This window comes from Sciurus carolinensis, chromosome 7 (assembly GCF_902686445.1).
Source record: "Sciurus carolinensis chromosome 7, mSciCar1.2, whole genome shotgun sequence".
In the NCBI taxonomy this organism is placed as follows: Eukaryota; Metazoa; Chordata; class Mammalia; order Rodentia; family Sciuridae; genus Sciurus; species Sciurus carolinensis.
Genome location: NC_062219.1, coordinates 16,826,107 through 16,843,925, shown reverse-complemented (window position 1 = coordinate 16,843,925; position 17,819 = coordinate 16,826,107). Strand labels below are relative to the sequence as shown.

The 17,819-nt window shown below is 36.3% G+C and overlaps 1 protein-coding gene across 3 annotated transcripts in view; it reads right to left on the bottom strand.

Annotated features, from left to right (window-relative positions):
- Nucleotides 1-560: 560 nt before the first annotated feature.
- Katna1 (katanin catalytic subunit A1) overlaps nucleotides 561-17,819 on the bottom strand; it is a 45,664-nt gene continuing 28,405 nt past the window's right edge. For all 3 annotated transcript variants that reach the window (XM_047557952.1, XM_047557953.1, XM_047557954.1), the window contains 7 exons: nucleotides 11,776-11,899; nucleotides 10,346-10,451; nucleotides 9,061-9,219; nucleotides 3,484-3,610; nucleotides 2,505-2,639; nucleotides 2,065-2,191; nucleotides 561-937 (listed from right to left, as the gene is read on the bottom strand). In XM_047557952.1, the coding sequence (XP_047413908.1) occupies nucleotides 739-937; nucleotides 2,065-2,191; nucleotides 2,505-2,639; nucleotides 3,484-3,610; nucleotides 9,061-9,219; nucleotides 10,346-10,451; nucleotides 11,776-11,899 (977 nt within the window). In that variant the 3' untranslated portion in view covers nucleotides 561-738. The remainder of the gene's footprint in view (nucleotides 938-2,064; nucleotides 2,192-2,504; nucleotides 2,640-3,483; nucleotides 3,611-9,060; nucleotides 9,220-10,345; nucleotides 10,452-11,775; nucleotides 11,900-17,819) is intronic.

Here is a 17,819-nt window from a genome sequence, read left to right as displayed (position 1 = left end):
TTCTCCTTTAGAATCTCTTTTCTGTGGTTGGGATAATAACGGTAAACTATTTTCTTGTATGCAATCAAATGGAAATCTTACCCTGAATTTTATACCATTAACTTTTTTCCATTTATTCATTTTTATTTATACTATTAACTGCTCTTTTTGGTATGCTTAGTATCATTAGTGAATGGGTTTGACTAGAGTACAATGAACAGCATAGGTTTAGAAATACCTAGCTGCCTGCAGCACAGTAGAATAAAGTTGTTCAGACAACTTAAATTGTACTTTTTTTTTTTTTTCCTTTTAAAAATGCAAAGTGAAGAGTCTTACTCTTTGAGAAAGAGGAGGCAAGGCACACTCTGTCTGGCTTCACTTTACTAGCTACTTGTGTAAAAGTGGTCAGTAATTTTCAGTTATCCACTGGTGTCTAAGAAGCTAGGGCCAGTCTTACATTCCTCCACAGGAAGAATAACAGCAGCAGACAGTGGGAGAGAAGATGTTATATTTAGAAGTGCATAAAAAGATAGTTCCAAGTGAATTAATAACATTTGTGATCAGTGAAATAAAAACCAGGCACTGTTAAAACAAATTTGCAGCTTAAAAAAAAATTGCCTTTATTCAGAATTATAAGGATTTTAAAAATCTTACCATTATGAAAGTTTAAAAAAATATAGCACTCAGTGCAATGAAATACTAAATTTAATTATTTTTCAAAGACTTAAGGCAGATTTCTCACAGTTTACATGTGAGAATTTAGCATGATCCAAATTCAAATATCCATTTCTCGTATCTTTCAATGTCTGCAGCAGATACTGATTTAGAAACCTTTTTTAAAGCCATTTCAAAATCTTCCATAGTTGTAGGCATGTGCATTTCTTCTCTTGAAAGATTTCGAATTTCTTCTGGGGTCAAACCCTCAATACGCCTTCTCATTGCCATCAAGGATGCATCCCTAGGTGTTTTTTAAAAAAAAAAAAAAAGTCACAAAGTGTTATTTTGACTAAACAAAAATTTTTCACTGCATGTAGTGTAACATTCTCTAAGATCTTATTAAACATGTTGTATTGCATCAGATCTTAACATTGGAATACAAGGTCTATTCTGAATTTTTTTTTAGCAATTAAATCATTCATGATGAAAAGGATGCAATCAATTTAAGTCACTGCTGTATAAAACAAGTTTTAAAAAGGCAAAAAAGCTAGCCATTACAAGTATTCAGTGAAGAATAAACACCATAGAGACAGAAGAGAATGTTAATTAGAAAATTACATAACATATATCCATGTAGTATAAAAGATAAATGATCAAGTTAGGTGGTTTCTCCTTTTCCTTCACATTCAAGTTCTTTCCTTCCACCATCTTTCATCCTTAATTGTAGCCACCACTTAAGCAAAGGCAGCAATATAGCTGCTTTATCTGTGCACACATCATCTCAGACCCCCAAGAATCCCACTTGAGATGAGGAAGCAAGGGCAGTCAAACGCCTTGTTAAAAACTCCTTGTTAAAAAGCAAGGGGTTTGAGCTGGGCATATAGCTCAGTTGGTAGAGTCCCGGCCTTGCATGCACAAGGCTTGGGTTCAATCCCCAGAAAAAAGCATTTGAGCTAAGACTTAGATTAAGATAAAATGTAGCCACATCACCTGGATTAGTTTTTTTTTTTCATCCTTACTGTTTCCACCATCACATTTAGGATATGTTCACTGAAAATAAGACTACTACTGTACTCCATGCATGTGCCAAACTAATGTATTTCACATCATTTCTCCTATAACAATATAGTGAAGGAGTGTACCAATAAACTTAATATCCAAGACAATTACTCAGTTCCTATTTAACCCAAATTGTTCTAACATTAACTTCTTAAACTTGGAGTTTTCAAATGAACCGTGGGGAAAAAAGAAAGCTGTGGATTCTTCACTGATATACAAGATACCCAAATATATTAGCAGCTGCTAACTTTAACTTAAAATTTATGACCCTACCCTAAATAGACTATAATTTATCTATCTTAATGCTATATGAAAACTTTGTAAAAAGTGTGTAATCACAAAAACCTTTGCTTTCAAAATAATACGTACCTGCACACATTGGTAATGTCTGCACCTGAATAACCTTCCATGTTTTCCGCTATACTTGCAAGGTTAACATCATCAGCCAATTCCAGCTCACGCAGACTTATTCGTAATAGTTCCTCCCTGCCTTTTGCTATAGTAAAAACAAATTTTAAAGTGTAAGTCTTCAACATAAACATAGTGTATTATTTTTTTCTCAAGTCTACTTTGATTTGCTTTCTAATTCTTAGAGCCCTTTTGCTTGAAATTTCAAGAGCTGTTCCTCACTGAACTTTTGCTTTCCCTAAGTTATCAAGGCTTCTAGGTTCTGGAAGTAGCCAAACTAGTAATGTAAAGAAAAATAGCTTACATTTGTCTCTTTGTTAATACAAAATTCTAAATTAAGAAAAACAACAACAACAAAAAACTACCAGAGTGTTAACAGGAGCTTTGAGACAAGATGATACCTGATGGTAGAGGAATATAGATTCGCTTTTCAAGACGTCGTCTTAAAGCCTCGTCTATATCCCAGGGAAAATTAGTAGCTGCCAGAACCATAACCATTTTGGAAGGGTCATCATTTTCAGAAGCACCTCCAACACCTAGTAGAAGGGTCAGGAGAGAATAAAAAGACACCTATTAGCACAACACAATATTTGGCACAACAATACACAGTAGTGTAGTCTTCAAGCCTCCTTAAGACTTAGAAAGCTAACTGGTAAGTAGGTGACTGTATAATCCAAGGAAAATGAGTTTTTGTAAAAGTATGCAAAAATATGACTTGGAATAGACTATAATCAATTACCTATCAGTAATTGATTCAATTACTGTATTCAATTACTGTATCAGTAATTGATTCAATTCAAGCTCAGTTCAATTACCTATCAATTTAGAAAGTTTCTCAAAAGCATATATACCTTCTCTTAGGCCAATTTATCTGCACTTATTTCAATTTCATGGTCAAGAATAAGACATTAGTATATATTCTAAAGGGTGTCTTACAGATGGACATTATTTTTCCTTTGTTCTTTCTTCTTTTGGTAATGGGGATTAAACCAAATGACACACTATGTTCCCAGCCCCACCTCCTTTTTTTAAAAATATAGGTTAAAATACAGGATCTTTCCAAGTTTCCCAGGGTGGCCTCCTGCCTCAGCCTCTCTAGTCACTGGAATTACAGGTGTGCGCCAACACTCCTAGCAGGGGCTATTATTTCAGACGTGTCACCACTGCCACTGTACCATATGTACTGCTATTAATCAATCTCTGGGCATTATTTACCAGCTTCCTCTAGTCCACCTGGCATTATGAACACCATAATTAAAAGTTAAAAGCGACGCACTATGACTAAAAGGTTAGCACTACAGGCAGAGCCTGACTCACTGGAGCTGGAGACACCTGGCAACCTCCCACCCTGAGTTAATTCATGCATAGACACATATCTACCATCCATCTGAACCAGCAGCTCGGCTTTCACCCTTCGGCTTGCTTCATGCTCTTCAGAAGTTCCTCTTCGACTACAAATGGAATCTATCTCATCAATAAATATGGTGGCTGGAGAATAAAATCGAGCCTAAAGAAGAAACCATGCAACAACAAATTTTTATTTCACTTAAAAATAACCGGCAGGTTAGCAATTAGAAAATGCCTGAGGAGGCTGCCATACTGTGCATCTTTTCCTCTTGCCCTAATATTGGGGGAAGAAGATAGAATAACTAAAATAGAGCTTCTAATGCAGATGTACATATTTAAGTATGACAATAATACAAATGGCTACATATATTTGAATGACATACAGGATTATATCATACACTAATAATAATAATGGGTAACTATCATGGGGAAACATTAAACACAATAGTGTCCAAAAGTTCTAGAAAAAATTTGGTTTTGGAGAACCATTACCTTAAATAAAATCATTTAGAGTTCTTCCAAGAAATTCTAATTAAAGTAACCCTTTTTTCATCTGACTAATAAGTATATGTTAACACTGTGGGGAGTGGGGTACCGGGGATTGCATGCTAGGCAACTGCTCGACCACTGAGCTATATCCCCAAGGTTCTCACTAAGTTGCTGAGACTGGTCTCAGACTTACAATCCTGTCTCAGCCTCCAGAGTTGCTGTGATTGGAGATGTGTGCCACTGAGCCCAGCAATATTCCCAGCCCTTTTTAAAAATTTTATTTTGAGAGAGTCTTGCTAAATTGCCCAGGAGGGCCTTGAACTTGTGGTCCTTCTGCCTCAGTCTCCAAAATAGATGGGATTACAGGGGTGTACCACCACACCTGCCTTATCTTAATCTCTTCAGATATTAAGTAGAATAGCAGTTATAATTTGCATATTTTAGTATAAATGGAATGATACAATATATAGACTTTCATGTCTTTTTTCATTTATCATAATGTTTTCATTATGTTGTAGGATGTATGCTTTCTTTTTGTTGCTCAATAGTACCCCCTAGGTTTATTTTTGTACATTAAACACATTTCTTCCTCAAAATAACAGGAAAGATTAATCTTGATCCATTAAATAGGTCTTAGTCAAGTATTAAGCTATGACAACAGTATCAACCTTCTCTTAAAGAGACTGAAGATGCAACTTATTATGATTTATTAGTTTATTACTAATCAGTAAACCAAATGTTCAAACTAATGGAATCATTACACAAGAATATTTGGAGACAGTGGGCGCAGCAGTGCCCCAGCGGAAGGTGCTACAGGACTCTGCTTGGGCCCTGGTGGCAGCGGTGTCTCCTTGAAGAGCCTGTGCAAGCATGAATATCCCTATGAAATATAGATGAGCATCTTAAAGACAGTGCACTCCTGACTTAGGAATCAAAGGACTGTGGCACCACTTCCAACCTCCTAGGGCTTTCTTCATGGAAGAAAGTATCCCAAAAGATGCAGCAGCAGGACCAAGCCTCCTGACTGTCTCCCAGAAACCAAGTGGATTTTTTCAAGCCACATTCAATTGATAGGATGAAAATGTTTAAGAGAAGGCTATCCCTCACTCTTCAAGAATGCCAGAATATTGGTAAATAATTATCTGAATTAGTGGAATAAATGGCTATTGAAGAAAACAACAGCAATAATAATAGTACATATTTGGGATGGATAAGATGCTTCCCCCATTTAATTACTTTATAAACAATGTGAATTTACTGTCTAGAAAAGTCATAATAATGACCTTTTATTTCTCTCTCTCTTTCTCTCATTCCCTGGTGTTTTAGGAAACACAACATTGTATAACTTTCTCTTGCTTACTTGAATATTCCACTTTCATTCCAACATTTTTACTATGCCTGTCTCAAGACATAATAAATTATTCCATCCCACATTTCTGTTTTTTACTAGTTCATAAATAATGATATATTGCATAATATTTTACTAATTGTTAAATAACTATTTTGACATTTAAATTGACATGTAAATATTTTTGCTAGTCTTATAACCTAAATTAATGCAGTTTAAAAATGCATAGAATATTTGTGAAATTTGTGGTCTCAGCATTGTTTTTCAATGTGTTATATGCATATTGACTCTACTAGATTCTAAGGTTCATCATGAATAAACTTTATTGTTTTTTCAATTTTACTAAAAAAAAAAAAATATTTGAACAAAAATGATGAGCAAAGTTTCTAGAAAACAACTTGAATGAACAAACAGCATTTTAAAGTTTTCTCTAAAAATAGTCCACAGCGGACTAGTGAACATAAAAGACTTGAACATGCAATCATACTGGGTCTATCAATTCTTTGAAGCATGAAGCTATAATCTAGTATCCTCTAAGAGGCAATTAACCATTTTGAAGATGCCTCCAAAAAATGGATTTATTTTTAGTTTGTTTATTTGGAAAATCCAAATATTTAAATTCCACTGTATTTTCTAATTGAATATTTAAAATTCTAATTCTTTAATTCCCTCCAGAGGCTTAATTTCATTTTTAATAAATTATTTGGGCTTTAGGTACTATGTATAAAATTTTTGTACTTCTTTTCAAGAAGTGGAGAGAGAATGAACTTTTCTTCATTAAAGTATCCAAAAAAAAGTATCAATCAAAATTCTAGCTAGGAACCGTCTACCAACAAAACTTAAATTAAAAAAGATTAAATTTCAATCCATGTGCTGCCACACCAAGCAGAAATATTGCAAAGAATCACCTTACTGATTTTCTCAGGTTCTAAAGGTATGGAGGAGCATCTGACTTCAAGCAGAGGCTATGTGCCACACTGGTTTGGGCTGGCCTGGGAAGATGCTGTGGAGAAATTTTCAAATTTTCTGACTGCACAGCACCAAGAGAAGTCTTCTTTTCATTTGGAGACCACTGCTGTTTTATCATATGCCAATACTTCTGAAGAGGCTCCAGAAGATGACTGAGGCTTAGCCAATCAGATCACTCCAATTCTCTGACCAAAGATGATGGTTTCAGGTCTGGGCATGTGACTCAAAACTGTCCATTTACCACTGCACTCCTGCCTGAATAACTGGAAATAAGGACTAATTGCCCTGGGATTACCATAAGGACACTAAAAAGAAGGTTTAGGCTTCTGATAGCTATTTTAGTTACATCACTGGGCCTGCCTAAACTCAAAGCCAACCCAGAGGTCATGAGAGTTATGAGAAAGATTCATGAGGATATCTGAACTGATGGCTCTTGCAAGTCTAATATTTAAAAGTGACTTCTGAAAATTCCCAGTTACATCATTTTATATATATATAAAATTCTTGTTTAAATCATCTGATTGGGGGCCCTGTAAGCACAAGGCGCTGGGTTCAATCCCCAGCACTGAAAAAAAAAAAAAAAAAAAGAATACACGTAAATCATCTGATTGGGTTTCTGATAATTGAATATAAAAGTTCTTGGCAATACCAAAAAAATCACACAATTACTTTTTTTGTGTGTCTGTTACTATATTGTTTGAAATCTGGACATTTTCACCAAATTTAAGCAGTCTTATTTAAAATACAGGTCTTGAGAATTGCTCAACATTCACTGCGGGATTCTGGGGGGACATGTTAACAGAGGTGTCATCTGTAGCAAGTCAAAACCAAGATATAAAAGGCAGTGCACTTTTATTTACTCCTTGAGAAAATGAGGCCATGATGAAGAGGGGAAAGAGAATCTGGTTTCAGTGAATGTCGTCTAAACCAGAGCAGAAGCTCCAAACTGTAGGCACTGGTTTGTGCCTGAGCCAGTGATCAAGTGCATAACTCAACAATATACTCCAAATAAACGGAAACTTATTTAACAATGGTTAAGATTTCCCTAGGCAACTCCAGGGTGGTCAGCAAAAAATGTTTTTGATAATGCCATCTAAATCTCACTATAAAAAATAATGCAGAGCCACCAGTGAAATTCCACATCAAGTACAAACACAAGAATGGGATCCTAATTAGAATAAGTTATACTCTATGTTCGTATAGTATGTCAAAATACACTCTACTATCGTGTCCATCTAAAGAGTACAAATTAAAAAGATAAAATTTAAAAAAAAAGAAAAAAAGAAAAATTTCTTATCAAAAAAAAAAAAAAAAAAAATGCAGGGCTGGAAATACAGCCACGAGACCCTGGGTTCAAGAAAAAGCAAATTACCACTTAGTAAAGGTATACTCCCACAGAAGAAAATAGTTTTATTTCATACCCAGCCCTTTTCAAAATTTTTTATTTTGAGACAGGGTCTTGCTAAGTTGCTGAGGCTGGCCTTCAACTTGCGTTACTCCTGCCTCAGGCTCCTAAACACTGGCATTACAGGCATGTGCACCACACCTGGTAGAAAATAGCTTTCTTACATATAAAACCTTATACTAGAAAATATACCAAATAACTCTTAAATAATAACGGCTATTTTTATTGAGCCCTTATGAATCAATTTATTTTAAGTAACTTATATGTATTAACAGGTATCACTCTAACATTACAGAGATAAGTTTTATATTAATATAGATAAAGCGACCAAAGATCAGAAAAGGGGAGGAATATGAACCCAGGCCACCTGATTCTAAAGACTCCATACACACCCCATTTCACTCTATTTAACTTATTTTTTTAAGACCAAGTTATTCCAGAATATTAGCAATATACTTTTCCCCCTCAAGCAATGTACAAATTATTTTTTCAAAATGATTAAAGAGATTTTCAATTAGATTCCTGTTTTGCTATGGACTATTATATGTCATTACCAATCTGTTAAAATTTGCCTGCTGGCTTATAAATTGTTCAAGAGGAAGGAGAAAGCACATGAGAATTACAACAAATCTTTTCAGAAAATGGGTAAACTAAAATTGTGAAGACTTTAGTTTGCTTGTTTTACTTTGGAGCTTAGGGAGGAAGATTTGGTATATTAGTAAGGCCACCTAATGTTTTGTCCACTATGATTAAGAATTCATGTCTTTGTCACTGTCTATATAGTTATATAACTCTGTCCTAATACATAATACATAAGCAAGACTGAAGTAATCAATGGAGCTTAACAAGTCTGAAGTATAAAAGGTTGCTGAATTCAACTAAACACTACAAGAACTTGTTGAATTGTATTTCACTACTGGTACTTATATTTGTGGAAGTGGAATAAAGAAAAATAAACTTAGAAGAAGAAGCAAAAAACTCAATCCAAAGATTGGGTCATTAAACTTAAAGGTATTTGGTACAGTTAACAGACTACAAGAGATCTAAATTCTCCAACTATTTAGGATTCTCACCTTTTGGCGCTGTTACAACACTGCATTTACCATATCATAACTAAGACTGATTTTAAAAAATAGTATTTTAGACCCCTATAGCAGAGCAGTAATGTTGACTGCACATGTGAGCATGCACATAAATTAGCAGATATGGTTCTATCTCTGAAGAAAGCAGACAAAATGAAATTCAAGTTACTCATATTTGTAAAGAATGATACACACAGGAAGATGACTGAACAGAATGTCATTCTGACTACTTAATCTACACACTAGAGACAGTTACAACTCATTTTCTCTCCTTTTAGAGGTAAAAAATGAATCACTATTGGAGCTGTCTCATTTACCATTTCAAACAAAAGACGAACAAGCTTCTCAGACTCTCCTCTGTACTTGGAAGTCAGAGTTGATGAAGAGACATTGAAGAATGTTGTCTTGCATTCTGTAGCTACTGCTTTAGCAAGAAGGGTCTTTCCTGTGCCAGGTGGGCCAACCATCAATACTCCCTGATGGAAAGATAACAGAATACACAAAAGATTTATCTGTCATTGTTCTTTCTCCTTTCTTGCTTTGTTTTTGAGATGGGTTATCCCTATGATGCCAAACTGGCTTCAAACTCCTGGGCTCAAGCAATCTTGCTTTAGTCTCCCTAGTAGCTGGGACTACTGGTATGAATCAAGTCATAATAATCACATTACTACATATCAAATTTCAAACAGCATATATGTTAAAAAAAGGGACAAACAAAAATAAATAGGATATTTATCATAGACCTACTTTTTCTATTACAAAAAAAAAAGATAATCACATTATTGAAAATTTGGAACTCAGAGGAAAAGTAGTTTATAATATTAGCATCTGGATTTATTTCCTAGTCTATTTGCTCAGCCACATTAGGTTATTTTTTTGCAGTTTACTTAAATATATGTATAATTGTGCATCTTACTTCTCACTTAACATTTAAAGAATTTTAAAAAATAAAAATGCTATTACCAATTAACATATTTTCAAACTCTAAGAGTTTTTTGATGGTTTCTTGTCATATCAGCCCATAACTTTAAAAAGGACTCAACAGATGCTGATATTTCTCAATTTCTTAAGAACAATAGCAAAAATACAATATGACAATATGTAATATGACAAATGAAACAGGAGTATTTTTTATTCACCAAGGTCATATTTGCAATATAAGATCATTCTAAATCTGCTATGTATACGGTTTCTGAAATAATATTTATTTCTTACTCTCATGAGTGTGCTATCAGGAACTGAACCCAGGGCGCTTATTAAATACTGAACCACATCCCCAGCCCTTTTTATTTATTTATTTTTATTTTGAGTCAGGGTCTTGTTAGGTTGCTGAGGCTGGTTTTGAACTTGTGATCCTCCTGCCTCACCTTCCCAAAGTGGCTAGGATTACAGGCATGTGCCACCATGCCCAGCTTACTCTAGATATCTTGCAATAGGTTTTGGTTTAAACAAAATTTTGAATAACACAATGCATACTTTTTAATTTAAAATTTTCTTTATTCCCCTTTCCTCCTCCATTTTCTACAGTGTGCATAAATAGTGACTCTCGATAGCAATGCACTATCATTTACTTTGTTGATGCCATACGAATAATAAACTTACTTTCCATGGTCTTCTAATGCCTTTAAAGAATTCTGGCATCCACATTGGTAACACCACAGCTTCCTTCAGCAACTTTTTAGCCTCTACCAAATCAGCAATATCATCCCTGAAAGAGAAGGTAATTCATCAACAGTCCCTTAGATTATATATTTAACTCTATGTATACTGAGAACCACTGACAGCACACAATTGTACACTGCTGACACAATGTCAAGACTCTCTCTGGGCATTGGCGAACTAATATATTGTGATGAGGCCCACCGCACCAATCAGTGTACATAAAATTGTCTTCAATTCTTGGCAGTAATGGTTTTCACCTTGGCTTATTAGAACACTGGCTTATAAACCTCTTAAGTAAACATCTGAGTTATCTCATCTGAAATGCTTGGTACCAGAAATGTTTCAGATTTTAGTATATTTCCATAGATACCAGTTGAGCATCCTAACTGCAAAACCTAAAATCTGAATTGCTCCAAAATCTGAAACTTTTTGAGGGTCATGTCTATGCTCAAAGGTTTTGAATTATTTCAGATTTTTGACTTTCAGATTAGGGATGCTCAATCTGTACTATCATGCCATATCATTTTAAATCCCTGCTCTTATGATGCTCACTCTATAACCTCCCCCCAATGATTTAGAAACAATTAACTCATTCAACAACAACAAAGAATACAAAGGGCATAAAGCAGAGACAGGCTGTAATACTGCTGCTTTGCCTCCAACTCTATTAAAAGGCAAATGCCACAGTTAAAGAGTATCACAAAGATTACTATGAAGTCATCCCTAACCACTAGAGCACCTACCACTACTAATGGTACACAGATCAATTTTATTATGAAAATGAATTTTCACTGTATAAATATCAAATACCAAAAATTTTTAAGTAGTACACAAATTTGTACCTAATAATCATTAAGGTTTTAATGGAAAATATATAACAGAATATGCCTAACTTTGTGGTTTTGAAATGGGCTTTAATTATGCATTGTGATAGATTACAGATATTTTATTTGAAATAATACTAATAAAGTTAATAACTACTGCTTTTAGTAAAAGGACACCAAAGCAACATTTGTCAAATGCTATAGATAAGCAAGATACATGCATAAAAATCACTGGCTTCTCACCATTAGAAGATGTCCCAAAAAGAAGATGAAATTTCTAGGATTTTATTCTCATTTTAAATATAATTTATTAATTTTAAAAAATCTTAAACAAATTGGTATAACCTGGGTTCAAGTGAAGTGCTTTATTATGTGTCCTGCTCATATTGCATATACTGTGGTTCTGTCTTAAAGGATAGATCCTTAGTACATGCTTCTTTGCTTCATCTTCTGTTCCAAAAATCATCATTAGCACCTAATGATCTTAATTTTTCTTTTTTTTTTTTTTTTAACAGCACCTAATTATTTTATTGTGATATGACTTACCATCGAACATTGGGATTCTGAGAAATTATGTCTCTTTCCAAAGCTTCTACTAAGTCCTTATCATATCCAGTACTATCAAATTTATTTGTCTCTGGTTCTGTAACAGCAGCAGGTGATTTGTTCTACATCAGGAGAAAAAAAAAAAAAGCTTTTGACTGAAAGATAATTCTGTGAATCAGAAACAAAGGTGGAATTCAAGTGATATTCTTCCTTCTTTCTTTTTTGGTACTGGAGATTGAATCAAGGGGACCTGTACTGCTGAGCTACGTCCCCAGCCCTTTTTTATTATTTTTTATTTTGAGACAGGGTCTCATTAAGTTGCTTAGGACCTTATTAAGTTGCTGAGGCTGGCCTTGATTTAGCCTCCTGAGTAGTTTGGATTACAGGTGTGTGCTACTGTGCCAAGCTAGAAGGTACTTTTCTTTTCCCCCATACTCTACTGACAAAACACAACAAATCTGAACTAAGCTACACCCCAGGCATTTGTATTTTTTTACTTTGAGACAGTGTCTCAATAAACTGCTGATGCTGGTCTCCACCTTTTTGTGATCCTCCTGTCTCAGCCTCCAAAAGACCTGGGATTACAAGTGTGTGCCATCACATGCTTTTGCAGTGTTTTATTTTATTAGTTGAACTAGTGTAATCTCCTTTAAGTACATACTGATTCAATAATTTGCTCCTCAGTAGGAGATGGGGAAACACAGTAGAAGGATTAAAAAGAACCTAGACTATTTCTGTCTCAAATTAAAGCTGAAAATGAAGGCTAGGTACAGTAGTGTGTGTCTGTAAGTCCCAGTTGAGGTGGGAAGATTGCTTACACCCAGGAGTTCCAGACCAACCTCAACAATATAGGGAGACTTTGTTTAAAAATAAATAAATACCAATCAACAAATGGGCTAAGGAAATGAACAGACACTTCACAGAAGAAGATGTACAAGTAATCAACAGATATATGAAAAAATGTTCAACATCCCTAGTAATAAGGGAAATGCAAATCAAAACTACCCTAAGATTTCATCTCACCCCAATTAGAATGGCGATTATCAAGAATACAAGCAACAATAGGTGTTGGCGAGGATGTGGTGAAAAAGGAACACTCATACACTGCTGGTGGGGTTGCAAATTAGTGCAGCCACTCTGGAAAGCAGTGTGGAGATTCCTCAGAAAGCTTGGAATGGAAACACCATTTGACCCAGCTATCCCACTCCTTGACCTATACCCAAAGGACTTAAAATCAGCATACTACAGAGATACAGCCACATCAATGTTCATTGCTGCTCAATTCACCATAGCCAGATTGTGGAACCAACCTAGATGCCCTTCAGTTGATGAATGGATAAAGAAACTGTGGCATATTTATACAATGGAATATTACTCCGCAATGAAGAATGATAAAATTATGGCATTTGTAGGCAAATGGTCAAAATTGGAGAATATCATACTAAGTGAGATAAGCCAATCTCAAAAAACTAAAGGACGAATGATCTCGCTGATAAGCGGATGAGGACATATAATGGGGGGTGGGAGGGGCTAGCATTAGGTTTAGGGTTAGGTTTAGAGTTAGGCTAAGGAGAGCGGTAAGAATGAAGGAAAGAAGGACTGTATAGAGGGAAAAGAGGGGTGGGAGAGGTGGAGGCGAGGGGAAAAATAAAATAAACATCATTACCCTATGTAAACGTAAAAAAAAAAATAAAAAATAAATAAATAAATAAATAAATAGCTAAGCATGTGACCCAACTTATAACCCCAGCAACTCCAGAGGCTGAGGCAGGAGAATTATAAGTTTGAGACCAGGGGCTGGGGAGATAGCTCAGCTGGTAGAGTGCTTGCCTCGCAATCACAAGGCCCTGAGTTCGATCCCCAGTACCACAAAAAAAAAAAAAAAAAAAAAAAAAAAAAAAAAAAAAGTTTGAGACCAGACTCAGCAACTTAGCAAGGCCCTAAGCAATTTCGGGAGAACCTGTCTCAAAATAAAAAGGGCTGGGATATGGCTCAGTGGGGGTTCAATCTCCAGTACCTAAACAAACAAACAAATATATTGAAGAGATAAAGGTACAGACAAACGAACTGACTAAATAAATGATTAGGAAATAAGCTGTTGGATTTAAAACCAAATATTTTAAATCTGTCTAAATTATAAACACAAAATCACCAATTAAAAATGAGAGCTGTTTTTGGAGGACCAGGGATGTAGCTCAGTGGTAGAGTGTTTGCCTACCATGCATGAGGCCCTGGGTTTTGACTCCCCAGGTCTACAAAACAGAACAGAACAACAATCACAAAAAAAAAAGCTGGGTTCTCATTTCCAAAAGACGGAACAGATGTACTTTTCACTATTTCTACCACTAGGCAGAACTAAACCCCTAGAACATTATATATAAAATAAACATAAGAACACTCAAGGGTTGAGAGAAGGCAGCAGAAGGGCCAGGGAACTTGGACATGGAATGAGTTCCTTGGGAGTTCTTTTTCTTTCATATATCTAGACTTGGGGCTGAGAAGCCAGCAACCTGGAAACACCAATATGGATAAACAAAAAAAGCAGCCCTGTCAGAAGTCTGTTCTCCTTAACCAAAGAACTTGGTTGGGAGCTGTAGACAATAATCCTGCACTCCACAGAACAGCTGTGGCCCTCGTACCAGATAGACCAGCAAAATGGTGAACCAAAGATTCTCTTGGAGTTTTGGTTTCTTTTGGAAACCTATTATGAGGTACTTCAACATCCCACCAGGTGGCATGAGAGGCCAACTTAAGAAGCTGAACCTTTCATGCACACCAACCAGTAACAACCCACCTCCCACCACTCAGTGAAGACCTCCACCAGATGGCAGTAAGTGAGGTACTGGGTAAGTGTCAGAGGAGGACATACAGAGAATCACAATGAGATCACCCCATCACAGTGTCACTGGAGGGCATGTGGAGGGCTTCTAACAGTTCAGCAACAGTAAGACCTTTGCCAGGGTCAGAAGAGGCCAGCTGGGGGATCTGGACTTTGCTTCTTCCTCGCAGCACTGGTACCCCTACTGTCCCCCACAGACCACTGTTAGAAAAAGGAGTAAAACAGGTTTAAATCAGATCGAGAGTCTCATAACAATATGCAAAAGGCCAAGTTTCAATAGAAAAATCACTCTTACCAAGAACCATGAAGATCTCAAACTAATGGGAAAAAAAAAAAAAAAAAAAAAAGATAGTAGATGCCAAGAACAAAATGACACAGATGTTAAGAGTTTTCTGAGAGAGGGCTGGGGTTGCAGCTCAGTGCCTAGCATGTGTAAGGCACGGGTTTGATTCTCAGCACCAAATATAAATAAAATAAAGTTCCATCGACAATTAAAAAAATTTTACTAAAAAGAAAAAATGAGGGCTGGGATGTAGTTCCATGGTAGAGCACTTGGCTACCATGTGTGAGGCCCTGGGTTCATCCCTAGTACTGAGAGAAAAAAAAAAAAAAAGTTAAAATAGTAATGATAGGGACATATTATAAATTGCTTACAAAATAAGAATCCATGACCCTGGCATGGGTACAATGAAGAGAAAGAAGACAAAGCTTTTCCTTACAGTAGAATGCTAATTAATTAACATAGGAGAAATAATGGCATTAGAAAACCACAATTTTGCAATCAGCATGGAAATAATTTAGTCAAGAATCACAGAATGATAAAGCAAATAGATGAAAAGTTGATGAGAAGCAAAATATTTGCAGTGTCAAGTGTCTCCTCAGAAATTATTACAAATGTCAAATATTAAGCACAGAGCAGAAAAAACTGGCAGACACCACCCTAGTCAAGTGATCCAATTTATCAGCAGTAAAAGGACACACAGACATCCTGTGCTTTATGAGAACACAATATCATTCCGGTGGTATGATAATCTAATCGTAAGGAAAATCAGACAAACACAAATGGACGCACATTTACAAAATAAATAACCTGTACTCTTCAAAAATGCCAGTACAAAAGAGATAAAGGCTAAGGAAATGTTCATATTAAAAGATTCTAAAAATCAAAATTTAATACAATGTATGATTCTATGTTGGATCCTGACCCAGAGTGATACAAGGGAAGAACTGTAAATAACTGGCAGTTTCATGAAGGCCTGCAGATTAGAGGACGGCACTGTCTCAAGTAAAACTCAAAGATTTTGACATTGTACCATGTTGATATAAAAGAAAGTTCTAATAATTAGGAACTACACTCTAAAATAAAGGGTAAGAAGCATTAAATTAGCAACTTATTATCAGATGGTTCAGAAAAAAAAGATATACAAAGAAAAGAAATAAGACTTTTTCCCCTTGGGAGATCCAAGATGGAGGACCAGAGGGAGGCTGCGTTCCTTTTCGATTCGTTAACTCAGGTTTCAAGCAGAGGATATCTGTTTCTTGGTGAGGCAGTCTTTGCTGCTTATCGATCCCCTGCTGTTTACCCCATCTGTCCACTGCGATCACCTGCAGTCTGCCAGCATAGTGACTACTTTTTGAGGGCAGATTGCTCACTGACTGGCACCTATCATCCTCCATTTGCCTGCCTCTTGCCTACCCATCACCCACCACCCGTTGTCCACCTTCCAGATCATCAGCTGGTGGCCAGCACAATGACTGCAGACCTCCAGTGGATCACCAGCTGCCTACTGTTACCTGGAAGTCCACTGTCACAGAACCTGCATGTTTGGTTATATGAGACTGCCACCAGGACCTGTAGGATCCCTGGTCGGACTGACGGAGCCCCATCTCCAGGACCCCTCAGCCCCACCAAACATACCCTGCCTCCAGAACACCCAGACCGACTGATCACACCTGCCTCCAGGACCCCTCAACCAGAAAGACCACACCCTAGTTCCAGGACCCCTGCCCGACAAACCCCAATCCACCTCCAGGACCCCTGGCTGACCACGCCCACACCCCGAGCTGCAGCTCCCCATTTGCCAACACATTTGGAACTCAGAGCAGCCATCTTGTATTATCCTGGAAGCTGTAGCTCCCATTGTTAGGTGGGGCAAATCCCATCCTGAGAGGCCTGCTGGAGACAGGAAGCTCATTGTCAGGTACCTCTCACACATCAGGCTACTGAAGACTGGGAGATTGAATACTATATGACTCTTATAGTGTAGAGGTTTTTTCCTACTTTTTGAAAATTTTTAAGTTTTATTTCTTTACTTTTCTTGCTCTATTTTCCTTTTGTTTACCTATTTTGTCAGAGTCTCTTTCTCCCTTTTCTCATGCTAACAACCAACTTCTTTTGATTACACTTTCACTCTTTCTAAGATCTAGAACTTCTATACACGCTTTTCCTAATCCACTAACAGTTACATCCAACACCCCTCCCCATCCTCTTTGTCCTCCATTAGAAATTGCAGACCTTATTGCAAATCTGTTATACTGTAGATAATACTTGAACTCATTCTGCTTATTATGACAATATTGTTAATGTCTTCATAGGGGGCTATTTGGTTTAGGGCTGCATATTGTCTGTACTCGGTGCTAATATTGATCTCCCCCTTAAAAAAGAGGTTTTGGAAATCTATAGGGTCACTATAAGCCTATGGGGGGGAAACTGCGATACCCCAGATCTGCACTGCTAGAGGGAAAGATACAAGAACAACACAAAAAAACAAGGGAATAAAATGATCCAAACAAGCCTAGATTCTACATTAATAGAATCCAGTGACAGCATGGTAGAAGAAATGTCAGAAAACGAGTTCAGAATATACATAATTAAAATGATTTGTGAAGCAAAGGATAAGAGAGCAAATACAGGCAACGAATGATCAGTCCAATAAGCAGCTGAAAGAGCAACTGCAGGAAGCAAAAGATCATTTCAACAAAGAGATAGATTCTAAAAAAAAAGCGGAAATCGTTGAAATGAAACAATAAACCAAATAAAAACTCAATGGAAAGTATCGCTAACGGACTAGATCACGTGGAACACAGAACCTCAGACAATGAAGACAAAATATTAATCTTTTTTTATTATTATTCTTATTATTTAGTTTTTAATTTTTTATAGACTGCATTTTGTATAATTGTACACAAATGGGGTACATAATTT